This window comes from Emys orbicularis, chromosome 20 (assembly GCF_028017835.1).
Source record: "Emys orbicularis isolate rEmyOrb1 chromosome 20, rEmyOrb1.hap1, whole genome shotgun sequence".
In the NCBI taxonomy this organism is placed as follows: domain Eukaryota; kingdom Metazoa; phylum Chordata; order Testudines; family Emydidae; genus Emys; species Emys orbicularis.
Genome location: NC_088702.1, coordinates 9,909,948 through 9,936,938, shown reverse-complemented (window position 1 = coordinate 9,936,938; position 26,991 = coordinate 9,909,948). Strand labels below are relative to the sequence as shown.

The window sequence follows — 26,991 nt, the reverse complement described above, 5'->3', positions numbered from 1 at the left end:
CCATGGCAAGCCAGCCGTGGTATCTCCCCATTGGGATCGCTCCCTCTCACCATCAACCCTAACTCCCCACGGCAACTAATTCTCCATGGCAACTAACTCCCCATGGCAACTGACTCCTCGGGGCAGCTGCCCAATGCCCCATGGTAGCCAGTGGTAGCTCCCTCCTCATCAAGTTCAACTGCAGCTCGAAATCCTAACTGGCTGTAGCTTCTCATGGTGACCCTCATGACCGACTGTAGCTCCCTGTTACAACTGAATGCAGCTCCCCAAGGTGACCGACTGTAGCTGTAGGTCAAAATGAACTGTAGCTCCCTGTCATGAGCCACTGCAGCTCCTTACTGTGCCTGACTGTAACTCCCCCTAGTGACTGACTGGCTCCATGGCACGACCGACTGTGCCCTTCCACACCCAATCACTTCTCTCTCTGTCCGAGGAACCTCACCCCCCTGAGAGCTGTCCCCCATCACAAGCTCCCACCTGGCCCACCTACCCCCATCGCCAGGTGTTGCCCTATACCCTCCCCCCTCCCCCCGTCGCCAGTAAGCCCCACCCACCCAGCCCAGTTGGCAGAAGTGGGCCCGTGCTTTAAGTTATTTTTTTTGCTGATTGCTTTGCTTCCTGGTTCCAGGCCAGAACCCCCCCCCCCCCCCCCCCGAGACCCTTCTCGGAGGGATCCCAGCAGCCAGCCTGTTCCAGACCAGCACTGCGGCCCAAGGGGCTGAGGGGTACAACCTGTATTCTCTGTCTATGGAACCGGCTCGTCCCTGCCACACCCAGCAGCAAACTCCTCACAGCCAGACCCACCCCTGCCAGGGTGGCATTCGCCCCTGGAGACGTGCTGCCCCCACCACGAGCGCGGACGTGGTTTCCTTAGCTTCCCAGCTGGGAAGTTTAATGATTATGTCTCCCTAGCTGTGCGCCCCTTCAGCCAACTCTGCCCACTTTCCCCAGCCCTGGCTGCCTACAGGAGCCCCGGTGTAGGGGAGCTTCGGGCCTCTTTGCCCTTCAGGAAAAGTTTCCCCAGGTGACAGGTGGGGAAACTGAGGCACGTAGTGCTTAAGATGGCAATTTTCTAAAGCCTGGTGACTTCAGGCATTTGGACACTGTATTGGGGTCTGGTTTCCAAGGGGCGGGTGTCTAGCAGCAGTGGAGATTCCCCAAATCACCAGTCATGCCGGAAAACGTAGGCCTGAGTGGCTCTCCCAAGATCTCACAGGGAGTCGGACTGGAAGCCAGGCGTCCGGAGTCCCAGCCCAGCGTCTGAAGCACTAGACCACCCTCCTGCCTTACTGGGGCTCCGACCCATCCCGCGGCTGGCAGCCCCCTACCTCTTGTGCTCCTCGATGAACTGCACGATCTCCTCCTCGCTGTTGGGCTTGTCAGGGATGGTGACGGGCTTGTCCATGAATGGCTCGTAGTAATCGATCTCGTTCAGCTTCAGGGTCAGCTTCTTGGCCACCTGCGATGGGGCGAGGGCAGGTGGCCAGTGAGCAAGGGGTGTCCATGGCTCGGTTACCATGACCCACAGAACACCCCCCCAGCAATCGCCTCAGCCCCACAGGCTCCTTCCCTTGCTGCTGCGGAAGGGGCGGGAGAGATGGGGCCTGACCCTGAGGCTGATCTGCCAAGGAGCTGGCGTGGGATGGGTCTGTTGGCTCTAATCCCCCTTCCCCCCATCGCAGCCGGAGCAGTTTGTGCTTGGCAGCAGGGGAATCATGCCTGATTCTGCCCTGCCTCACCCCAGTAACCAACAGGGTTATTCCAGGCCCATTCGCTTTGGCAGCAGCTGTCCATAGAGCTTGGAGATAGGCAGAGGGAGAAGGAAGGATCCCCTCCCTCCAAATGAGGGTCTTTTGCTTCCTGAGGGTTACACAGGCTTCCCCTTCCCCATTTGACATCCCTTGGCCCTGCCCCATCACTAGCTGGACGCTCCCCCTTGCGCCTACCTTGCCGTCAAAGGTTGCAAAGAAAGGGATGTATGGGTGGAACTCCTCAGCGGCATCCACAAAGGCCTTGAAATCTGAAAGAGCCAGAGCCATGGGGTCATGGTTATAGGGCTGTGAACACCCACGGCCAGGGCTGGACCAGCAACCGCCCCAAACTAGGGTCATCACCCAGGCCTGAACTCAGGACCTTCTGTACTAACAGCGTGAGCCTCCAGCAACTCTTAACAAGCAGCTGTAGTAGACTCTTATCTCCTGCCAGATGTCAGCCACTAGAGGGGACAAAGGCCTGCTCACTCCTAACGTGGGGGGCACTCCAGTCATAACATCCCTTCCTCTCTCTATGCCTCCTCTCCTCTCAGGACTGGCATGCTTCGCATGTGTTGATTGATTAGCCAATTCATTAATTACTGATTATTAAACATAACAACACCTACTTCTGCTGCGTCTCCCACCTACACGTCTCAAAGATCAACCCATGAATTCATCCGTAAAACTTCTTCTGAATTACGCAGTACTCCTGGCTCCCACATCCTCCATTGAGACCTCACCCATGAGGGAAACCGAGGCACAGAGCTGGGCAGGGACTTGTCTAAGGTCACACAGAGGGGAAGAAGCCCAAGAGCACCGGGTTCCACTTTTATGACCACACTTTCTTCCCAGAGACGGGGACAGAACTCACCAGCCTTGCCTCCCCGCCCTGACCCCAGCCACCAATTCATACTCTGCACAGAGAACGCAGGAGGCCAGACTCTGGCTAGACCCCTCTCCTGCCCAGAGTGGTGACTGGTAGATTTCTGAGTATTTCTAGCGCCTGCTCCCCATGCCTGATGCCTAATTTGCAGGGTCTCCCTGGCTGCCCGGGACAGATCTCTGCTCAGCCATTCCCTCCAGCCCTCCAAGGCACTGACGGGGGAAATCTGTCCCACTTTGGGCACTCCGGGATCCCCCTGCTGGGCTCACACCCCAGCTGCTGGGTTGCCCCAGTTAGGGAAGCTGGGTGGCCCGCTGCTCTGCCGTCTGGACAATGGTGTGGCTGGGTTTAGCCTCCCCTGACCTTATTAGCCGGCTACACGTGTGCGTTCTGCTCACCCTGCCAGAGCCCCTCTGAAGCAGCACCAGCACGGGGGGGACCGGACTCTGCTCACGGCCTGGTGCTGGGCCCCTTGTGTCTGGGAGATGCCCAGAGAAGCAGCCAGGACTGGATGGGAAGTGGTGGCAATGGCAGAGGGAGGCGTTCTCCCCCTCTCAGTCAGGGTGGGCCCCCTGCCGGAACAGATGGGACATTCTAATGAGACCCCGAGCGCTCGTCGTCATTACAGCCTCCGTGCCACAGCTCAGAGCACTCCAACCGCGTCAGAGCATCTGCAACAATGGCCGGTCCCAGCTGCCTTGCAGGAAGGAGTAAGAGACCCCACCCAGGGGATAATTTATGGAGTAACTTACCCTTGCCCCAGCACCGTCAGTGAAGCAGGAGAGTTCATTGTCGATCCCCTCTTTATTTTCCTCCCATATCAATGCCCAACCCTTTATTTCAATCCTGATAACCGCTGACCTCAATGAAACCATGTGGCAATGAGTTCCATGGGTGAACCATGTGCCGCGTCCAGGCATGACCTGGGTTTCCTCTGTTTTAAATGTGTCGACTCTTTCAGACTCGTTAGATTTGGGGTGCACATCTGGCTCAGTTCTTAGCTGAGCAGCGGTGAAGCTAGCCATAAAGGAGACTGGGCCTGGGCCTCTGGAGGGGATGGGGAGAATCGGGCTGGGAGCCCGTAGGAGAGAGAGAGGAGCATGTGGGCTGGAAAGTAATGGAACTGCTGAGGCTGGCAGGGTAGGGGGTGCGGGATCTGAAGCGAGGGTTAATCTAGAGCGGGCAGGCAGATCCCCCCATCCTCGGTGATGCAACTTGTCCGACCAGGAGGGGAACTGTGCCTGGAATGGTCACAGGCACCATAGCTCTGGGGCCGGGCACCTCACTCGGTGCCGGGTGAGCGGAGCTGTGACAGCCGCGGGGCTGACGGGTTACGCTCACTTAATGCTGGCGAGACGGCAGGCCCTAACCGGAGCTTGGCAAGAGGCTGCTGGGCTGTTAGCTCACAACATGTCTGAATTCAAAACGGCAGCGACGAGAATTTGCTCTCGGTCACCTCCTGGCTGGGTTGTTGGATGGGACGAAATTGGCCCTGCTGTCACTGCACTGGGGCTGCACCAGGAAGAGCTCAGGGACTGGCTCCAACAGGGGAGACTTTTCCATAGCATTTTGTCTCCAGAAAGTTCACAAGGAGCTTACAAAGAAGGGTGAGTTCCTGCTTCAGGGGTAGAGCATGGCATCTGTTTAACAGCGCACAGCAACGCTGCACAGGGATCGCTCACCCAGCACTGCAATGCAGCCACCTCTGGGGTGGGATGTGGCATCTGTTTAACAGCGCACAGCAACGCTGCACAGGGATCGCTCACCCAGCACTGCAATGCAGCCACCTCTGGGGTGGGATGTGGCAGCTGTTTAACAGCCACACAAAACGCTACACCACAGTTCAGTGCAGGAAGTGAAGCTGCAGGAGATTGGGGTGATGGAGGTGGGACCGTGGAATCACCTGGCTGGGGTTTGGCCTGGACACAAGGAATGACAGCTCAGCTCTTACAAAAAGGGCCAGGGAATCTTAAATGACTTACACGTGGTCAGGGCCCCAGTTTGTATTTGGCATCAGGCAGCACCTCCATCAGCACAGCACAGCAACCCCTAGCCCCATGCTGGGGCATTTGGGTCAGCCTCAGAGGAGAGAGCACCCCCTCCTGAGTCACCCACACCACTCCCAGCTGCACAGCGCCCCCTAGCAACTCACTGGGGCACTGAGGACAGCACTGAGTCAGAGAGAAGAGCACCCCCTACTGTATTATCAGCCCCACCTCCTCAGCGGCTGTGTCTGGTTACGTCACCTCCTAGTGGCTGCAGAGGGGGCAAGCCCTGCCCCTGGCAGCGATGAGAGATTTTCCTGTAGTTGACACTGGGAGCACAGGAACCAGCTCCCCGCCCCGGAAGAAACTCCTAGACCCGCTGTGGCTCCTGCTGCCCTGCCGTGGAGGTTTGCCATTGGGCCGCTTTTATCCAACCACTCACACTTCCCCAGCAGCCCTTAGCCAGCCTGCTAATGACTCCCCCGGCACTGCTTGGAGGAAGCTCACAGCCCTCTGCAGCCGATAGCAACAGCGCAGCTTGGGCTGGGGAGCTGGGCCCGGGGAGGGGGGAGTCCCACCGGCGGAGGGACCCCAGTCGCCGCCTACGTACGTTCTGATTCCTCGTTCTTGAAGTAGCCGATGAGTTTGGGCTCGTCTTCAATGTTATCGAAGGCCTGGAGCTCACGGTCTCCCTCGATGAACTCCACCGGGTCTTCCAGCACCTGCAAGGGGGGCAGAGGGAGCTCAGCACCCGACCCTGGGAAACCCACTCCCCACACCCAGGGAGCCGGCTCTGCAGGAGGGGAGGGTGGGGCGTGGCAAGTCCCACCTCTGGGGACACGGGACAAGGCCTGTGGGTCGTGCACAGCCTGCATTCTTCTGCCGTCCAGGCCAAAGGAGGGGACCCAGCATGCGCTAGTGGGGAAGGCCCAGGCATGGAAGTCAGGGCTCCTGGGTTCTAGTTTCAGCACTGGGAGGGAGTGGTGGCTAGTGGTTAGAGCAGAGGACATGGAGCCAGGACTCCTGGGTTCTATTCCCAGCTCCACCATTCACTCACCATGTGACCCTGCCTCAGTTTCTCCCCTGTAAATGGAGACAGTGATACAGGCCGACCCGGGGGGTGGGAGGGGTTTGTCAGGCTGGCGAGAGGCCCTGAGCATGCTGGCTGTGATATGCAGCGTAAGGGAAAAGCGCCTGGGCAGCACCTCCAGAGGCAGGGAGCCGTGTCTCCCCCAACCCCCCCAGGCAGTGTCTCTGGGCCGGTCAGTGAAGGGGGGCAGGGCGAGGGACCGGGGGACGCCACTCACATCCAGGAGAAACTCCACCAGGGTGTCGGCCGCAAACTCCCCGTCGTACTCGATCATCTCATCCTCCTTGAACACGTACACGCTGTCCTCCTCCGTCAGCCCTGCCAGGGAAACAGCGGTGAGAGGGGCCACGGACGCGGGGGCGTTACAGCTCCCGACCCCCCTGAGCCGCCGGGGAATCGCCCCAGGGCTGGGGCACTGCAACGTGTGTGTGTGTGTGCTCAGCTCCCCCTGCTGGGGGAATTGTGTGTGTGTGTGTGTGTGTGTGTGTGTGTGTGTGTGTGTGTGTGCTCAGCTCCCCCTGCTGGAGGGAATTGTGTGTGTGTGTGTGTGTGTGTGTGTGTGTGTGTGTGTGTGTATGTGTGTGTGTGCTCAGCTCCCCCTGCTGGGGAGAATCATGTGTGTGTGTGTGTGTGTGTGTGTGTGTGTGTGTGTGCGCTCAGCTTCCCCTGCTGGGGGGAATCGTGTGTGTGTGTGTGTGTGTGTGTGTGTGTGTGTGTGTGCGCTCAGCTCCCCCTGCTGGAGGGAATTGTGTGTGAGTGTGTGTGCTCAGCTCCCCCTGCTGGAGGGAATCGTGTGTGTGTGTGTGTGTGTGTGTGTGTGTGTGTGTGTGTGCGCTCAGCTCCCCCTGCTGGAGGGAATTGTGTGTGTGTGTGTGTGTGCTCAGCTCCCCCTGCTGGAGGGAATTGTGTGTGTGTGTGTGTGCTCAGCTCCCCCTGCTGGAGGGAATCGTGTGTGTGTGTGTGTGTGTGTGTGTGTGTGTGTGTGTGTGTGTGTGTGTGCGCCTCACACTGGGACAGGAGGAGAGCATCTTGGTGGTGTCAGTGTTGGGGGAGCAGGGGGTCCAGGGGAGGGGAACGGGGGGTGTCTATGGGGTTGGGAGAGCGGGGGTGTGTGTCTGTGGTGTCAGGGTCAGGGGAGAAGGGGATCTGTGGGGTGAGGGCAGGAGGAACAGGGGGGTGTCTATGGGGTTGGGGGAGGGTCTGTGGTGTCTGGGTCAGGGGAGAAGGGGATCTGTGGGGTGAGGGCAGGAGGAACAGGGGTCCTCTGGGGTTTGTGCCTGTGGAGAACAGGGGCAGGGGGAGCCAGAGGCCTGACTAGCCCCCACTGATGCTCCCAGCTGCCCTTACTGTGGCATCACCTGCCCTGTGCCCATCCGTGAGCTCCCTGCGCCCTCTGGTGGCTGCTGAGCAGAGCAGCAAGCAGGCTCAGCCCCTTTGCTTCCTGGCTGGTTCTGGCCCCCTGTGCCCTGAGGGGCTCTCCAGGGGCACGGGGGATAATATGAAAGAGGCTGTGGAGCCCCCTCAGTGCAGGCTGGACTCTGGGCTCCCTCTCCCCGCACTGCACGCTCCTCCTTGGGTGAACAGCTGATCTCGTCGGAGGCAAACTTCCCTGCAGAAACCTTGGCCTGTCTGGGCACCCTCCCTCCATGGGGCGCTGTCCGGCTGAGCCTGGACCCACCATCAGGCCCTGCGCAGCCACAGCCCAGACGCCCCCACTGCTTCCCCTGGCCTGAACACCCTTCGGTGAGGCTGCCCGCTGCACCCCAGGGAGCAGCTGATGGGGAACACAACCCACAGCTCGCCCCTGCGTTTCCCCAGCCATGGGGACTTGGGGCTGGTTCAGACATGCACCCAGACGTTGGGAAACCCTCCGACCTCCACTGAAGCCTACACAGAGGTGCCGGCAGAGGCCAGGCCTAGCCTGGAAACCTTCCCTCTCCCCCCGAATCGAACAGGGAGGAAGCCAGCAGGTTCCCAGATCTGAACAAAGGAGAGTTTTGAGTGGGACTGAATGAAGGCTCCTGGCCCTGCACGTTCCCCAGGACCTTCCCACGATGTTAAGGGCACAAGGGACTGGGCCCATCCGGTCCGAGCTGCAGACCCTCCCCTGGGGATTGCTGCAGCTGCTCAGTGGCTTGTGGCTGAAAAAGCAACAGCTCAGGGGATGGGTTGATCTGAACCAGCGACCGGGTGATCTGCAGTCAAATGTCCCACCGCTGAGCTAGACTCTCTGGGTCCCAGCAAGGGGCAAAACTTCAAGGGGGCTTCGCCTCCTCAAAACCTGGAGCTCAGGGACCCTGAAGCCTCCATGCTAGGCCGTAGGCGGGGACAGGGCCGAGGAGAGGGGGAGGGAGAGACCCCTACTCTGCCTCCCTGGGTGTGTATCCAGCTGTTTCGTACCTGGGGCCGGGGTGGGGCAGGCACAGGGACCGAGCGCCCCATGTGGCATCAGCTCCACCCGAGTCCCCTGTGTGGCATCAGAAGCAGGAAGGAAGCTACCAGATCTGTCCTGATGTGAGCCAGGGGCCCTGGGATGGGCTGGGAGGCCATCAGGAGGGGCTGAGTTGTGGGCCCTGGGTTCTCTCCCCCAGGGGTCCCCGCTCAGTCCTTACCTAGCTTCTTGGCCACTGCTGCGTCCTTCTCCGAATCCACCAGGCCAAACCCCACTCCCTTCTCCTCCAGGACTTGGGCTGCTAACTAGGAAGAAGAGCAGAGACAGAGAAGAGAGAGAGGGAGAGGCTTTCAGAGAGGGGTAAGGTCGGGGGTGGGGCAGCCAGACTGGGTCAGACTCTGGGCGTGGGGATCAGGGCTGGACTTTCTCACCCCCTTCCCCCCAGGCTGGGTAAGGATGGGGTCAGATCTTGGAGGCGGGAGTGACAAAGGCATAATAGGCAGTTGATGCCTTTGCAAGAAGAGACTGGAGGGGGCTGTAGGAGCCCCCAGCTCCCCTCGAGGTGCCCGCAGCTGGGCCCTTTGCCACCGATCAGCTAGTGGATCATCTATGCACACCCTATGCCAGGGCTTGGGGGGGGCCAGGCCGTGCCCTGGGTTTTCCATTCCCCCACCCAGTGAAGGCTCCCAGTGCATGGGGTCAGGAATGAGGACCAGGGAGCCCTGGCTCTAAAGGTACCAGCCCCAGCGAGCTTGTGGGGGGGCATTTCTGAGGCTGCAAACCGAGTCTGGCTGTGGGGTCATTACCCAGCTGCGGGTGAGACAGGGACAAGCGACAGGAGCCACCCACCCCAACCAGCACCAGCAAACCAAACCCTGACCCAGTGCTAACAACCTGAACCCAGAACTGCCAGAACCAATACCAACAACTAAAACCCAGCATCACCAGAACCAGCACCAACAACCCAAACCCAGACCAGAGTCACCACCAACCCAAAGCCAGGACTGCAACACTGTTGCCAAGAACCCAAACCCAGCACCACCAGAAATTCCAGAACCATCATCTAGAATTCAGACTCCAGACGCCCCAAAACTTCACCTGGAACTTGAACCCACTGAACCTTCATCTAGATTTTGCACCAAGAACCATCACCTCAAACCCAAAGCTAGAACCTTGCCCTGACCTCCAGCCTAGAATCCATTCCTAGACCATTGATTGCATAGGCACCGACTCTGTGGGTGCTGCGGGGCTGGAGCACCCATGGGGAAAAAATGGTGGGTGCTGAGCACCCACCAGCAGCCCCCCTATCAGCTCCCTCCAGCACCTCCTGGATCAGCGCCGTCACCTCCCTCCCTGCGCCTCCCGCCCGCCGCAATCAGCTGTTTTGTGGCATTCAGGAGGCTCTGGGGGGAGGGGGGAGAAGTGAGGACATGGTGCGCTCGGGGGAGGGGGCAGAACTAGGTTGGAAGAGGTGGGGCGGGGGTGGAGCGGGGGCGGGAAGAGGTGGGGTGGGGCCTTGGGGGAAGGGGTGGAGTGGGGGGTGGGGCCTGGGGCAGAGCCGAGGCTCGAGCACCCCCTGACACTTTGGAAAGTCAGCGCCTGTCGTTGATTGGGATCTCAGAGCACTGTCTCTTATGTTGAGCAGTACTGTCTCATTGTTTCCTTGTGCAACATCTGTCTGCCTGTAGCCATCTGTTGTCTCTTGCATTTAGATTGTAAACTCATGGGGACAGGGACCATCGTTTGATTCTGTGTTTGTACAGGGCCTAGCACCATGGGCTCTTCATCTATGACAAGGACCCTAAGGCCCGACCATAATACTACTAATAATAATTGTAAGCAGGGTCTAAATGAGCTCTCCCCTGACAACTAGTGATGAGCTGGGGGAGAAGACTTCAGGAACTGACCTTGTTTGCATAGACACACCCACTCTGCTAGGGGCGCAGCATGACGGAGCTGCTTTGCCCAAATGATCACTTTTGGCTGGGGTTGGATTGCAAGTCACTTTGGCACTGGGTGCAGGGGTAATAAGAACATAAGACCATAAGAACAGCCAGACTGGGTCAGACCAAAGATCCATCTAGCCCAGTATCTTGTCTCCTGACAGTGGACAATGCCAGGTTCCCCAGAGGGAATGAACAGATCAGGTAATGATCAAGTGATCCATCCCCAGATTCTGGCAAACAGAGGCTAGGGACACCATCCCTGCCCAACCTGGCTAATAGCCATTGATGGACCTATCCTTCATCAACTTATCTAGTTCTTTTTTGATCCTCCATGAACTTATCTAGTTCTTTTTTGAACCCTGTTATAGTCTTGGCCTTCACAACGTCCTCTGGCAAGGAGTTCCACAAGTTGACTGTGCACTGTGTGAAAAAATACTTCCTTTTGTTTGTTTTAAACCTGCTGCCTATTAATTTCATTTAGTGACCCCTAGTTCTTGTGTTATGAGAAGGAGTAAATAACAGTTCCTCATTTACTTTCTCCACGCCAGTCATGATTTTATAGACCTCTATCATATCCCCCCTTAGTTGTCTTAAAGTATTATCCTGGTTGTGTGAATGAAGGAGAGCAGAACTGTGCATGGCATGCCCTGATTGAGGTGTTCACCCTCAACTGAACTGCACTCGCTAAGCAGGGAGTAGGGGTGCATAAGCCCAGGGGAGTAAGGTGTTTCTACTTGGCGGTTGGGTTGGGTTTTGTCTAGACATCCTGTGACTCTCTTCCTCTCCACTGTGTAATGACAGAGCTGATTAAGGCTCAATTAAGAGTCTTTTGCTGTGGATCACTACAGCTGAAATCACTGATAATCAGGTCTAAGCATTAGACCTGCTATGGGGCATTGTCTCTGGTGAAAGAGACTGCCCAGTCTGCACTGAGGGTGCCCTGCTACCACCTGAAATCACTGAGAGCTGTGTTAAGTGATGGGACCTCAAGCCATCCCAGAGGTTACAGTAGAGAAGGCAGGGGCAGAGCGAGCGGCTGATGGCTTAGTGAGCGGCCGAGGTGCCTTTTCCCCCCAGGGCGGGAGGTGAACTGGGTGGCGGCTTGAGCCAGTTTTGTGTTGTATTGTTAAAATACATATTGAACCCAGCCCTTGGCACTGCCGACTACGCCAAGCAGAAGGGTTACATTATTAACGCAGAAACTAGTGTGGTCCCCAACCTTTGCTGGGAACCAGAACTCCAATCATCTGTGAGGTGGCTATGCTGTGCAAGGGGGAGCAGGGCGGCTAGAATAGGGAACAACAACTGCATCTTCTGCTTATGAACTCAGAGGCCAAAAGAAGAAGGGAGCAAAGGGGTCCAGCAGTGCAAATGTGTGGAGCAGGCTATTAGGTGTGTGTGTGTGTGAGAGAGAGAGAGATCACAGTGCCCTCTAGTGGTGAGAGCCCGACTTAGCCACCACTGAACGTTTCACCCACTTTAAACCCTGCATCATTCCTGCCAGTGGTTCGATTTTACTGTCAGAATCGACTCCGCAATCTGGGCCATACACAGTGGATGGGGGGATATCTGCGGGATGCAGAGTCTCGTTATCCTACTTTGATTTGGCTTTTATGTCGAAACAAACCTAAAGGGCTGTAGAACTGTATGTGTCATTTCACCTGCTCTGAAATACAGCCACTGGGGAGTGGGGAGTAACAGAGCTGCTATTTAACACCAGCACAGAACAGCCTTACCCTGCTGTCGGGGACGGGGAGGGAAGAAAAATCCCTATTCTGCCGAAACTGGAGGGTAAGTTTACAAAGGTGGACTGTGTTTATCCCTAAATAATTTGGCCAGGACACTAGGACTAACACTGACTCCAGGGATCAATGCCACAGGCTCTGTACTGAGCACTGTGGTTTTGTCTCATCCCAAAGCTGGGACCTCCCTGCAGCACAGCGCCCACTAGTGTGGCATGGGCACATTGGGTCATTAGTGAATCCAAGCGCTCCCTGCTGAGTCACCCACTCTTCTCCTTGCAGCACAGTACCCGTAGGTAGCACTGTGCCAGGGAACTGGGGCCGGGATGGACCCAGAGAGGAGAGCGCCCCCTAGCATTGTGCCAGGGAACTGGGGCTAGGACAGACCCAGAGGGGAGAGCGCCCCCTAGCACTGTGTTAGGGAACTGTGGCCAGGATGGAGCCAGAGGGGAGAGCGCCCCCTAGCACTGTGTTAGGGAACTGTGGCCAGGATGGAGCCAGAGGGGAGCGCGCCCCCTAGCACTGTGCTAGGGAACTGTGGCCAGGATGGAGCCAGAGGGGAGAGCGCCCCCTAGCACTGTGCTGGGAACTGGGGCTAGGACAGACCCAGAGGGGAGAGCGCCCCCTAGCAGTGTGCTAGGGAACTGTGGCCAGGATGGAGCCAGAGGGGAGAGCGCCCCCTAGCACTGTGCTAGGGAACTGGGGCTAGGACAGACCCAGAGGGGAGAGCGCCCCCTAACAATGTGTTAGGTAACTGTGGCCAGGATGGAGCCAGAGGGGAGAGCGCCCCCTAGCAGCACACTGGTGCATTGGGTCAATGGATAACTGGCACCCAGGATCTCACAGGTGTCTGACTGCTCACTGAGGGATCAGATACACTGTGCTTTGAGCTGCCAGGGTTGAGTCAAGCATCTGCTGCAGCTGGGTGAGCCCTGCCCAGGTGACTATTCACAGCTATGCCAGGCAGCCCGTGCACTGGGGTGAGCAGTGAACCGCACAGCACAATGCAGGGGACAGGGGAGGTCGCAAGGACTAGTGATTAGAGCAGAGGACTTTGACTGAGCTTTCGCTCTATGAGATTGTCACACCCAACACACCTGCCGCCTACACATAGAAACACAAGACATGCTTACCCACACAAACACACAATACACTCACTGATATACAACACGCCCACAGACACACGCCACACACAGAGAAACAACGCATGCTCACCCACACAAACAACACACTCACCGACACACAGACACACAACATGCAAATAGATATACAACACACTCTCACCCACACAAACAGACAACAGACAACACGCACATAGACATACAACACATGCTCATCCACACAAACACACAATACACACACAGACATACAATGCATGCTCACCCACACAAACACAGAATACACACACACACACACAAACACAACACATGCTCACCCACACAAACCACACACTAACCAACACAGACACACAACACGCACATAGACACACAACACACACTCACCCACACAAACACACAATACATTTACCCCACCACACACAACACACACACATAGACACACAACATGCCCAAGTCACTTGAGTCCACTCATACTTACATAGACACAAGACACATTCACACAAACACACACACACATATACACGCACATAGATACAAACATTTCAGTCAAAACTGGTGCTACTCATGCCAAAAAACAACCCACTGAAATTTGGAAATGACAATTTCTCATATTTTGACAAAAACCCATTTGATCCTGTTCAGAACCCCCCACCCCCCATGCTTTTGAGGTCAAAACAGCCACAGCAGGGAAACCCTGCGAAATATGACAACGTTTCCAGTATGTGAAGTGACACATTTTCCCCTTGAAGTCTGCCGACAAAATAATTTTCCACAGCTCCGGTGTTCTATCCAATAAAGTGAGTGTATTGTCATACAGAGTGTAGTGAAGAACGATCGGTTTAAAATGGCCCATTATAGGAGATCGAGCAGGGTGTGTTGTGAAATTAAAAGGCTGGTAGAGGTCAGCCTGTGGAAATTGACATAGCATGGAGATAACCTTTGGTACTCCCTGCTGCTGGGTGTCTGAGAGGATAATGCTACAGTTGCGTTTCAAGAATGGCTCGGTCATTTTCTTAGAAGTTTTTTTGCAAAGTCTGTTGAACCAAAGGGCCTTCCCAGTGCTGTCACTGAATCGGGCCTATAATGTTGGAGGTGAGGCAGGAATTTCAAGGCACAGCATCAGCGGGATGCTGCCATCAGGTGCCTGAGTCCGAGTGGCCCAAACATGGTGGGGGTGGGGTGGGGGGAGGAGCTGGAATCTGAGCCCGGATTGGAATCCTGATTCTGCGCTTTGTCTGTAACGATAGAACGGGCTGGACCAAAATCCAGGATCGAACCAGTAACTCGTCCAAACATGAAGGGGCTCTGGAGCTGACCTAGGAGAACCAGGCCCATCTGTACAGCATCATTTATGGGGGGGATTTTCAGAAGCCCTCAGTGCCGGCCCGACCCCGCTCCCAGTGACGTCAACGGCGTCGGCCCGCTCCCGCTCCCAGTGTCGTCAACGGCGTCGGCCCAACCTCCCTCCCAGTGATGTCAACGGCGTCGGCCCGACCCCGCTCCCAGTGACGCCAACGGCGTCGGCCCGACCCCGCTCCCAGTGTCGTCAATGGCGTCGGCCCGCTCCCCCTCCCAGTGACGTCAACGGCGTCGGCCCGACCCCGCTCCCAGTGTCGTCAACGGCGTCGGCCCGAGCCCGCTCCCAGTGTCGTCAACGGCGTCGGCCCGAGCCCGCTCCTAGTGACGTCAACGGCGTCGGCCCGCTTCCGCTCCCAGTGTCGTCAACGGCGTCGGCCCGACCCCACTCCCAGTGACGTCAATGGCGTCGGCCCGACCCTGCTCCCAGTGTCGTCAACGGCGTCGGCCCGTTCCCACTCCCAGTGACGTCAACGGTGTTGGCCCGACCCCGCTCCCTTGACATCCCATTGGTAAATCTCCCTGTTGATGTCAATGGAAGCAGCATTAGGAGAATGTTGAGTGTTCCTGGAAATCCACCCTGCCTGTCTCCAGCGCCCCAATCCAAGCAGCCATGCAGCCCTACGCAAACATTACTTATGCCCTGTGAATTCGAGTCTCAGCGACATGCGAAGGAGAACAGCCCTGGGCTGCAGACCCTGGGGGCAGGGAAGGGGGGTAGGGCTGATGTCCTTTGCACTGTGCTGCTGCCTCAGAACTTTGACCCAGAAGCAGGAGACAAGGCCCCATGGCTGGGGCGTAGTCAGAGGGAAAGGTCTGATAGCTAACCTCCGAGCCATACCGTCTGCCTCAGACCTGCCCTGGAGGGATGGCAGGGGAGTTGGGTCTCTGTGGCCCATTCAGTCCTTCCCACAGGCCAGAAGCAGGAGGCACTGAAGGTCCCGCGAGAGACCCTGCACTGGCAAGAGGTTTGCAGCCGGAGAGATTTGGGCAGCGCATAAGCTGCACCAGGTCCTCATCTCAGCTAGATCTTCCAAGTGTTCTCTGGTCTCACTCATAGCTAGGATCATTCAGAGAGAGCCAGGAAAGCTGAGCACCAAGGGGTCAGCTGGATCCGTCCAGAGGGGAGGGCACATAGCCAAAGTGGCTCCAGTGAGAGCTTTGCAGGACAGAAGTGCACTCTGGAGATGGATGGCCAGGACTCAGCTCCCATCTCTGCCATTTTGGGGCTCCCCTCCAGCAGCCATTGCTGTTGCCTGCCCCTAGAGTGGTCCCTCCTCCCTGCGGTGGCCCTGGGCGATGTGACATCTCTGCAGCAGGTCCCAGGCACTAACTCCATCCCAATCCCCCACAACCCTCCATCCCAATCTCCCACGAGCAAGTATCTTGTTGGCCCGGTCCTGCAAGACCCATCAGACCCTTGCTAAGCCCATGGCAACAGCTGATTCCTCCTCAGAACCTCTCCACCCGACACGATACCTCCATAACATGTCTCCAAAACATGGCAACAGCCTCCAAACTGTACGAAACCCCTCCCTCCCAGAGCGAACAACCACTGAGCTAATTACCGTCCAGCCGCAGGGCTTCACAGGAAACCACTCGGCTCACAACACATGCTGCAAACCTACTAGTGCCAGGGACTCGTGCAGTTAAAGAGCAGGATATAATTAGACCTGTGGTCAGTTCAGAGATATAAATACATTGCAGAGTTGATGCAAGACTGTACAGAAGAGGGTGCTCATAGAAGGCATTAGATTGGCAGCCGTGGGGGGCTGAGGCCTGTGTCTCCCCACACGTCAAGGACAGCATGGGCAGCTTTGCCCCCACGGCTCTGCCACAGGGCCCTACCCATCACTTGGAGGAGTCCAATATACAGGGCCATTATGGTAGCACCTAGAGCCGCCAGCGAAGGTCAGCGCCCCAGTGTGCAGGGTGGAGCCCATCGACAGAGTGAGAGACAGTCCCTGCCCCACAGAGCTCACAGACTGACAAAGGGAGGGAGTGAAAAGAGAGGGGTGTGTGTGTGACATCGCACAGGAATAGCACCCAGGTTTGGCAGCTCCCAGCCTTGTTCCCTATTCGCTAGCTCATCCCGCCTCTCCGCTGGGCTGGGGCCGGGATTTTGTGCTGTGGACACCTGGAAATAGTCCCATTTCACACCAGCCAACAGGAAGCTCCATTCAGTCAGTGCCACCTTGGGCTGAGTGACCTAGAGGAGAAAGGTTCCAGGCCCCCATAACGAGTCCCTCAAGTTGTCCCATCCTCCTGTGGATCAGAGATGGGCCCTTGGCACAGCAAGCAGAGAATTGATGCTGGAGGGAGCCAGCACTGCCTCTTGTCTCCTCCCTCCCCAGTCTCTGGGGCAGCAGGTTGCCCGTCACCTGCCCTTCTGGGCCACAGCTGAAGGCAGTTTCCTCTGGTTGGGTGCAAGGCTGGATGCAGAAACCTCAAGCTCTTCTGATCACCCCTTCCCCACAGAGAAGGCCCTTGTACATGACTCTCCCCTAAACACATCTATCTATCCCCATACACCCCCCATCTATCTATCTGTAACGCCAACAGACCCCGGTCATCGGCAGGATTGAACCTAGGACTTCTGGAGCTTAGTGCATGCGCCTCTACCACATGAGCTATAAGCCAGTTGACTGTTAGCTAAGGTTGTAGAGCAAATAGATGTGTGGGTTACATCTATCTATCTATCTATCCCCATACACCCCATCTGTCTATCTCTCTATCTCTCTAATCTAGGCACTGAACCCTTCAATGTCTCACCACTGCAGATCCCCAGAAATTTGCACCAGAGATGCTCAGCATCTGAAGAGAAGCTGGTAGCCAAGGTCCTGGCACTGAGTCCTGGGGGATTCCCCTGGGTGTCTGTGGGTGCTCTGTCAGGGGTCCCCTGGCGCCGAGTCTCCCCAGGGCACCCCAGAGCAGGATGGATCTGCTACATCTCACTCTGGGGAGAAGAACCCGATCACGCTGGGCTCTATGGGATAGAGTATTGGGGCTCAGAGGCACCCAGAGTTTCCCTACCACCAGCTGTTCTCTCCCATTCACAAGCACATTGCACTGGCCACATCTGCAGAGAACAGTGGCCCCTCTTAGCCTGGTAGCCCCACTCTTGCCATATTGAAATGCATCAGGGATCCATTTAGTAAAGTATCCCAGCTCTTGGCCTATTGGAAGAGGCCAATGGTCCATCTTGTTTGATATCGGGTCTCATGCCATACACCCTAACAGCCTCGCAATCCATCAGCTGACTCCTGTCTTAGTGGTTCAGACCCATGGTTCAGCTAGACCCATCTACAACATGGCAGATGCCGGATGCATGAGAGGAACGCACAAAACATTGCACCTAACTGTGCATCATCTCTTGAACCAACTCTTGCCTGGATTCTGTTTCAGGGCAGGCTGCTGGCCAGACGCGACAGCAGTCACACATCCTCCCAGTCTCAGGATCCAGCGGGACACTATTCCAGGAGACAAGCCTTCCAGGGCAGGGGACGGGGGGGTGGCCAGGCTGTGCCTCATTCCTGCACCCATCCCAAGTATGGAAGCTGCAAATTTAGAGCCTTCTTCTGGGAATGGTTCATAGACCCAGAGAGGCACCCACAGCTGAGCCCCAGGCAGGAACGCCAGCCAGTGAAACCCAACCCTCCCTAGGAGAACGCCCCCTTCTGGTTCGGTACATAATGTGCAGATACTGCTGTCCTTTCACACGCACTTGGGAGGGGCCTTCTTCTGCACTGGGCACCCAATGTCCCTATTAGCCCCTATAAAAATATTACAGTAAAGGTCTCCAAAATACTGTAATACCCTTGCAATGATATTATAGTGACACTGCTAACACTGTAATAATGCTATAGTGACGCTTTAGCAACACTTCAGTAATATTGTAATAAAACTAGTAACACTGTAGCGACATTATAATGACATTGTAGTAACGCTGCAATAATATAGTAACAAAATGCTAGTAACACTGTAGTAACGTTGTAGTAATACTGTAATAAGACTGTGGTAACATTCTAATTACACTGTAGTAACATTATAGTGACACTGCAATAATATTGTAATAAAACAGTGGTATCACTGCAGTAACGTTGCAGTAACACTAGCATTTCAGGCCTTGCTTTCAAATATTTTATAAGGGTGACGCATAACTTGACAGGTTTCAGAGCAGCAGCCGTGTTAGTCTGTATCCGCAAAAAGAACAGGAGTACTTGTGGCACCTTAGAGACTAACAAGTACTCCTGTTCTTTTTGCATAACTTGACTGCACCAGACATTTCTACTCTCTCCAGATGTTTCAGAATCCGGGGTCTCACTTCCTTTCACATTTCTTTCCAAATCGCTTGCCCTGTCAGCATCAATCAAGTTAAAAGGGAAATAAATGTCACTGGGTTAAAGTGAATCTCGGTGCCCCCAGAGAGCACAAGACTTGCGCTTGAAGAAAAGCCAGGCACAAATACAGACAGAAGGTCTGCTAACTGAGTAGGCGCACCATAGGCCGGGTCTGCCAGCATGAGCCGGGGTCCTGGGCCAGCTATGGGGGCAATTGTTTGTGTGTGTGTGAGAGAGAGAGGAGGGGGGATGAGGACCCTTTATAGTATGGCCGGAGGCAGTTCTGGGGTGGAAACCTCACATTGTGACATGTATTTCAAGGGGCTTTCGACACAAAAGCTCACTTATAATTACCCTCATTGGTAGCTTTGTTAACTGGCAGGTGTCACTTTCCCAGCTCTCACCCCCACGTATTTGAACCTAACGCCATCTGGCCATTTACAATCCCAGGGCTCTTTCTCCCAAGTGCAGACAAGATGCGAGAGTCCCGGGCCACATTCCAGCCAGGGGAATAATTACTTTCATTGGCCTCCCTAAATTCCACCTCCAGCTCCAGCAGCTTCTCCCCCCCGCCCTGCTTCCAGTTGCCACCTTCCACCCCAGAGGCAGCTGCATTTCAGAGGCAGGCAGAGTGGTCTACATATAGAAAAAGCCCATCAGATCCTATATAGGCAGCCAGGGCAGGACTGGCTCATGCATGTATGGTCCAGAGCTTGATCCAGTTATGGATCAAAGGTGCTGGGTCCATTTCAAAGGGCTCTAGCATTGGGAAGCATCAACCTTTCATTCTTTCGTCCCTTCTCCCCATCCGTCCTCTCTCCCCGCCCCACCGAGCCCCCAACGTTACCTCTAAAATCAGCTCCTCCAGCTCGAACTGCTTCTGCGAGGCCTTGTCGTCGCCCACCGGCTCGTGGTAGAGCAGCGCCAGCACGCTGAACTTTTTCAGCACCGACTTGTAGTTCTTGGCGTTGACGTCGACGACGCGGTCGATGCCGTCGTACTCGGGGAAATCCAGCCCTTCCTGGCCCCGGGCCCCGGGGCCCGCCGCAGCCAGCAGCAGCGCCAGCAGCAGCCCGAACCACTTCATCCCGATGCGGGGCAGGTCCGGCGGAGAAGGAAAGACGCTCGGGTCGCAGTTCCCAGTGGGGGAAACGGTCGTCTTTCCTGCCCCCTCCCCCCACGCGGGAAAAAAGAAGTTGCCCTGGAGCTCCCCTCCTCTCTCTTTCTTTCCCTCCTGTCTTGTCCCCTTGCTCCTCTGGCCTGCTGTCCGGCTCTCTTTATGGTGGGAGGTGGGCGGGGAACCAGGGTGGGAGGCTGCCTTGGCTGTCAGCTGGCACAGGCTGGCGGCGTCCGAGGGGCAGCGCTGGGGTGGCGACAGCTGCACTGAGGGGCACGGAGCCTCAAAAGCAAAGAAGAAAAGAGACAGGCAGGGCATAAAAAAGGCTGGTGGGGGGAGGGCCTGGGGGGGAGGGCTGTCATATCCCACGCAGCCTGGCCCCACCTGCGTCACTCCCTGACTATATATGTATATGGCAGACGTATAGCCTTATATACAGGCAATGGTTTCATGCCTCCATCGCCAACCCCACCCCCAAAGACCCACTTTAATGCAGCAAAAAAAAAGGGGGGGTGGATAGAGTTTCTCCTTTTGATCCTTCTCTCTCTCTCTCTCCCTCTCTTCTCCCACCCAGCCCCCTTTCCTCCTCCAGTCCAACTTGATGGCATCTTGATCACCATATTAAGAAAGGAAAAAGGAGACAAGACTGGGAGGCTGGGGGGGGGGGGGTGAGGGAAGAAGGGGAGGCTAAAAATAAGATAAGATGAGTCGGAGGTAAATGAAGATGGGCTTGTGCGGATGGTGGGTAATTAGAGAGAGCAGGAGGGAGGGGCCAAGGAGGGGGGAAATGCTGCATGGCCCAGACTGGAGAATCTCGGGGGCTCTTGAGTTACATGGGGGAGAGGGTGGGGTGGACGTGGGTGGGGATTGGACTCTGATCATTTCCGTTCATTGTCTCCAGCACCCGCCCGGGCCCCTCATCCTCGCTGCGTGCGACATCCAGGCGGTGGTAACGGAGACACTGAGCCGTCACTGCCAGATTCCCAGGCCGTGGGCTCTGGATCGCGCTGGAAAGGGATTCTGCCCATTCAAGAGCATGAGCGTTTTCAAACGAGCCCGCCAGCCTGGGGATTGACTGCACGGGCAGTGTCCGTGTGGGATAGGCTGCAGGAGAGCTCAGAGCCCGCTCAAGGGCAGCTGGCTCTAGCTAGGATCTGTATGGAAGGGAGCTCAGGTCCAGCCACTAATCGGCCAGCCTCTCCCAGCAGGGGGCGCTGCAGGAAGTGGAGTGGAGCCCTGGTTCTGGGGGGAGTTCCCAGCTGCCCCAGCCTCTCCCAGCAGGGGGCGCTGTGGGGAGTGGGGTGGGAGCTCTGGCTGTGGGGGGAAGCTCCTGGCTACTCCAGTCCAAGCCTCTCCCAGCAAGAGGCACTATAGGAAGTGGGACAGGAGGACTGGCTGCCAGGGGAGACCTCTGTATATAAACACTGTATACATTTGGGGATCAATTTTTGAAGCTGTTTTGAAAGCCATTTTGCATGTTAAAAAAAAGTTGCTTTACTTGGAAAGATTCCAGCAATCCTGGTCCCTCAGCGGGCTTGGATGCGCACAATCTAGGTGACCAGATACCATGGTGATGGGCAGGGGAACTGAACCAGGACAGAATAGGTCGGGAAATTTAGAATAGGCCTCTGATGCACAGTTCTGTGACACTGTGATAGTTTAAAATGAACCCAAAGGTAGTCGCTGCTCAGTTGTTATTTTGGTTGCTTCCAGCATTTCCCAGAGGAAGGCAAGTGATGGGAAATGGTGATTTTTAACAGTTTATTTGTCAGCAAAAGCTGAACAGAATTTCATGGGACAAAGGAAAAGCACTTCCCCAACCCCAGGGCCTTCTCTCTGCCAGATATCAAAGGCCTGCTGCAAAAATGGAGGTGCGGGATCTTAATAAGAACATAAGAACAGCCATATTGGGTTAGACCAAAGGTCCATATAGCCCAGTGTCCTGTCTTCTGACAGCGGCCAATGCCAGGTGCCCCAGAGGGAATGAACAGAACAGGCAATCATCAAGTGATCCATCCCCTGTCACTCATTCCCAGCTTCTGGCAAACAGAGGCTAGGGACACCATCCCTGCCCATCCTGGCTAATAGCCATTGATGGACCTATCCTCCACAGACTTATCTAGTTCTTTTTTGAACCCTGTTATAGTCTTGGCCTTCACAACATCCTCTGGCAAGGAGTTCCACATGTTGACTGCGCGTTATGTGAAGAAATACTTCCTTTTGCTTGTTTTAAACCTGCTGCCTATTAATTTCATTTAGTGACCCCTAGTTCTTGTGTTATGAGAAGGAGTAAATAACACTTCCTTATTTACTTTCTCTACACCAGTCATGATTTTATAGACCTCTATCATATCCCCCCCTTAGTTGTCTCTTTTCCAAGCTGAAAAGTCCCAGTCTCATTAATCTCTCCTCATACGGAAGCCCTAATCATTTTGTTGACCTTTCCTGAACCTTTTCCAATTCCAATAGATCTTTTTTGAGATGGGGCGACACATCTGCACGCACTATTCAAGTACACCTCTACCCCGATATAACGCGACCCGATATAACACGAATTCAGTTATAACGCGGTAAAGCAGTGCTCCGGGGGGGTGGCGCTGCACACTCCGGCGGATCAAAGCAGGTTCGATATAACGCGGTTTCACCTATAACGCGGTAAGATTTTTTGGCTCCCGAGGACAGCGTTATATCGGGGTAGAGGTGTATTCTCAAAAAAAAAAAAAAAAAAAAAAAAAACCCAGAAGGTTGCAACAGGCCTTTATATTGGAAAGTGTGAGGCTGCCTAACTATAGGGTCACTACTAGTGCTCCCTACAATATCATAGGTGGCTGAGGGTTGTCCACACATCCCATTATAAGACCTTGTTTTCAGTTGCCACTAACTTCGCCAAACTGTAACTGTTTGGGCTGAATTTTTCCATGTCAGGTGCCTGCCTCATGTTGATCATTTAATGATTTCCTTTGACTATTTCAGATAAAAAGGTTCAGACGTTTCCGAGAACGAGGTTGGGGGGAAATATGTTGTTTTGCCCATGGTAAAAAATAGTGGTGACATTTCTAGCATCCCCCACACACTTTGGAGCAAGGACTTGACATCTTTCCCGGCGGTCGCCTTGGGGTCGGGGATCTGCCTTTTGACATTGCCCTGAAAATCCACCCACATTTGGCTCAGTGATAAGCCTCTGAAACAGCTCAGTTTGCACATGCTCAGTAGAGACTTGTTAGAATTTGGCAACTAAATTCTCCAAAGATTCCATCTTCACTGAGCTTTCTCCAGCCCCTCACAGCTCCTATGTCCCAACCAGACTGCACATGCTACCCCTAAAGAGCGAATGAGTGCGCTCCACCGTGGGGCTGTGGGGTCAAGCGGGATTTCCCCTGCAATTGCTCTTCCCTCTGCTGGGGGACACTGGCGAGACAGACACAGGATTGGAGAGCAGGGAACTTGTCTCTCCATGCTAGCATCCAGGCAGCTGGAGCGGGAGGAGGGACAGCCAGACTTGAACTCAGAAGGGGCACAAATGTGGTGGGGGGGGGTCTGTGGAGAAGGAGAGGCAGCACTGTGGGGATGGAGCAGGGCATTGCAGTGAAGGAGGCTGTTGTCTGTAGGATCCCTGCCTCATTTCTCGCAGATGTTGGGAGGTGTGTTGAGGCTGCCCTGGAGAATTGGATTCTGTCCCTGTAGGACGCTGGGCAAGTCACTTAAACTAAACTTCTCCCAGGTGGTCACTAATGGTGTGTTGCCCATTTCCTGGCTGCCTGTCTTGAGACCCTGGGGTCTGATGTGCAGAAGTGCCAGGCGGAAGCCGTGGGGAGCTGAGCTTTGAGCGTATAAAGGGCAGCATAAATGCTAAGTGCCCTGAAGAAGCGGGCCCTGGGCAGCCCACACTGAGCCCTCAAATTTTAGTGGACGGTTAGGATCTTAATTTCTCTCTGTGTCCGTTCTCCAGGTGTCAAATGAGGAAAATAAGACCCCCCTCTTCTCACGGGCGTGTTGTGAATCTGAAATTGTCAATGTTTGTAAGGCGCTAAGATGCAATGATGAGCGTGCCACGGCAAAACACCGGAGGAAATGAATGAGTCTGTATTCAGAGCAGGGTTGGGATGGTGTGCGGGAAAGAATATTTCGAGCCACACGGCACGGGGAGGCTAAAAAGAATGATTGAACAGCTACCCATTCAATGAGCACCGTCCGTGCAGCACACTGAACGAGGCAGGGGTCCTGTGGCCAAACTAGCAGGTGATCCTGTAATTAATGACTGTCTCATAATGCATTCGCACAAGGGGGCGGAATTAAGGTGGCATAGGCCACCTTAGTGAATTTTCTAGCTTTGGAGCGCTTGACTTTGCCACCTGGATGTTCTTTTAGCACAGGACGTTTTGAATGGAATATGTACAGCAGCCACAGCCAGCAGCCTCAACCCACTATCACAGCACACAGCTCCTCCCAGTTAGCGGTAGGAATCGCCGGGGGATTTGAGGGTGACATTGGCTCTGCACCCACTGCCTAGGGGCCTCTTGCACCATGGTCCTGGCTAACATCCACTGGAGATGGTCTGTGTCAGAGAAATAACCTGAATTAGGAACGCACCCCGGTTCATAGACTCACAGGACTGGAAGGGACCTCGAGAGGTCATCTAGTCCAGTCCCCTGCACTCATGGCAGGACTATTATCCATCCCTGACAGGTGTTTGTCTAACCTGCTCTTAAAAATCTCCAATGCTGGAGATTCCACCACCTCCCTAGACAATTTATTCCAGTGCTTAACCACCCTGACAGTTAGGAAGTTTTTCCTAATGTCCAACCTAAACCTCCCTTGCTGCAATTTAAGCCCATTGCTTCTTGTCCTAGCCTCAGAGGTTAAGAAAAACAATTTTTCTCCCTCCTCCTTGTAACAACCTTTTATGTACTTGAAAACTGTGATCATGTCCCCTCTCAGTCTTCTCTTCTCCAGAATAAACAAACCCAATTTTTTCAATCTTCCCTCATAGGTCATGTTTCTTAGACCTTTCATCATTTTGTCGCTCTTCTCTGGACTTTCTCCAATTTGGCCACATCTTTCCTGAAATGTGGCTCCCAGAACTGGACACAATTCTCCAATTGAGGCCCAATCAGCATGGAGCAGAGCGGAAGAATTACTACTCGTGTCTTGCTTACAACACTCCTGCTAATACATCCCAGAAGGATGTTTGCTCTTTTTGCAACAGTGTTACACTGTTGACTCATTTTTAGCTTGTGATCCACTCTGACCCCCAGCTCCCTTTCCGCAGGACTCCTTCCTGGGCAGTCGTTTCCCAGTTTGGGTGTGTATAATACAACACGCTTTTTTCATGCCACTTAAAGAGATGCTTCCACCTTGCGCACCCCCCCCCAGCCCTGAGGTGCCCCCCTCCATGGCAGCTCCCCCCCTGCTCTGAGGCACCCCCCCCCCACGGCAGCTCCCCCCCGAGGAGCCGTGCGGCAGCTCCTCACCCCAGCTCACCTCTGCTCCACCTCCTCCCCGAGCACGCCGCTCCCGCTCTAATTCTCCTCCCCTCCCAGGCTTGCGGCGCCAAACAGCTGATTGGTGCCGCAAGCCTGGGAGGTGGGAGAAGTGGAGCAGTGACGGAGTGCTCGGGGAGGAGGTGGAGCAGAGGTGAGCTGGGATGGGGAGCCCTGCGGCAGCTCCCCCCCCCTCCCTGAGGCACCCCCGCGGCAGCCCCCCCCCCCGGCCCGGGGAGCCGTGCGGCAGCTCCCCACCCCAGCTCACCTCTGCTGCTCCTCCTCCCCGAGCACGCCGCCCCCGCTCTAATTCTCCTCCCCTCCCAGGCTTGCGGCGCCAAACAGCTGATTGGCACTGCAAGCCTGGGAGGCGGGAGAAGTGGAGCGGTGACCGCACGCTCGGGGAGGGGGCGTAGGAACGCTGTAAAAAAAATTGGGGGCACCGCTTTTTGGCGCCCCCAAATCTTGGCGCCCTAGGCAACTGCCTAGTTTGCCTAAATGGTAGCACCGGCCCTGACGCTCAGCCCCAAGGGGAGGGTTTCACCCTCTGGGGATGCTCAGAATTGGATCTGAACATTGGAGCCAGCCCCTAGTCTGCAATGGGGCCTAGAGACCTGTGTGCAAAGAACCCGGAGCTCGGGGAGTGTGGCCAATATGGAGTTAGAGCAGAGGGAGCCAGAGGAGTGGAGGGGAGAGGGGGGGTTTGTGGGCAAGTCCTGCTCCCGCTAAAGTCAACAGCAACCCCCAGCCCTCACCTCAGAAGGGTTGGCCCATAGGATGGGGGCAAAGAAACCTAAGGGTGAGGGAGGGAGAACAACGGTTGAGGCGCTGCCCACCAAGGAAAGCAGGGGATGGGAAGCTGACTGTAATTCATCAGGCCCAGCTCTGGTCAGTGTATATCTGGGGTGACCCCAGATTGTCCCTGGTGTAACCGAGATCTGAATCCGGCCCTGGCCCCATTGCAGTCAGTGAGTGTCTCCGGATTGACCCTGGTGTAACCGAGATCAGAATCCGGCCCTGACCCATTGCAGTCAGTGGGTGTCTCCGGATTGACCCTGGTGTAACCGAGATCAGAATCTGGCCCTGACCCCATTGCAGTCAGTGGGTGTCTCCGGATTGACCCTGGTGTAACCGAGATCAGAATCTGGCCCTGACCCCATTGCAGTCAGTGGGTGTCTCCGGATTGACTGGTGTAACCGAGATCTGAATCTGGCCCTGACCCCATTGCAGTCAGTGGGTGTCTCCGGATTGACTGGTGTAACCGAGATCTGAATCTGGCCCTGACCCCATTGCAGTCAGTGGGTGTCTCCGGATTGACTGGTGTAACCGAGATCAGAATCCAGCCCTGACCCCATTGCAGTCAGTGGGTGTCTCTGGATTGACCCCGGTTAAACAAGATCAGAAACTGACCCACCATCTTTAAAATGGTTAAGCGTCCGGCGCAGGCCATCTTGCACTGGGGTTCTGCGCATCTACGTCCCAATCTGATGCCTCAAGTTTGACAAGGTGACCCCGTGGCCTGGGGACAGCCAGCAGCAGCCCCTCCAGGCTGCCTGCATGTGCCTCTGGGGCAGGGGCTAGTTCTGAGTGGAAAAACTCTGGCTGCTTCTCTGGCCGGTTGACTGATGAGCCTGGGGCAGTTCAAACAGTCCCAGTCCTCGCTCTGAGTCCAGCCACCGAGCTGTGTCCTTGCAGAGCCAGCAAGAATGGGGCCGGGGCGGGAGGGGAAGGAGTGAGGTGTGTGTGTGTCGGGATGGGGGGTTAGAATATTTTGACACATACGTCCCA

The 26,991-nt window shown here is 55.6% G+C and overlaps 1 protein-coding gene across 1 annotated transcript in view; it reads right to left on the bottom strand.

Moving 5' to 3' along the window:
• Positions 1–20,041, bottom strand: part of CASQ1 (calsequestrin 1) — a 31,130-nt gene extending 11,089 nt beyond the window's left edge. The window contains exons 1-6 of the mRNA XM_065420191.1: positions 19,454–20,041; positions 8,325–8,409; positions 5,930–6,030; positions 5,233–5,344; positions 1,947–2,020; positions 1,329–1,459 (exon numbers count right to left, since the gene is read on the bottom strand). Coding sequence (XP_065276263.1) covers positions 1,329–1,459; positions 1,947–2,020; positions 5,233–5,344; positions 5,930–6,030; positions 8,325–8,409; positions 19,454–20,041 — 1,091 coding nt within the window. The remainder of the gene's footprint in view (positions 1–1,328; positions 1,460–1,946; positions 2,021–5,232; positions 5,345–5,929; positions 6,031–8,324; positions 8,410–19,453) is intronic.
• Positions 20,042–26,991: the final 6,950 nt, after the last annotated feature.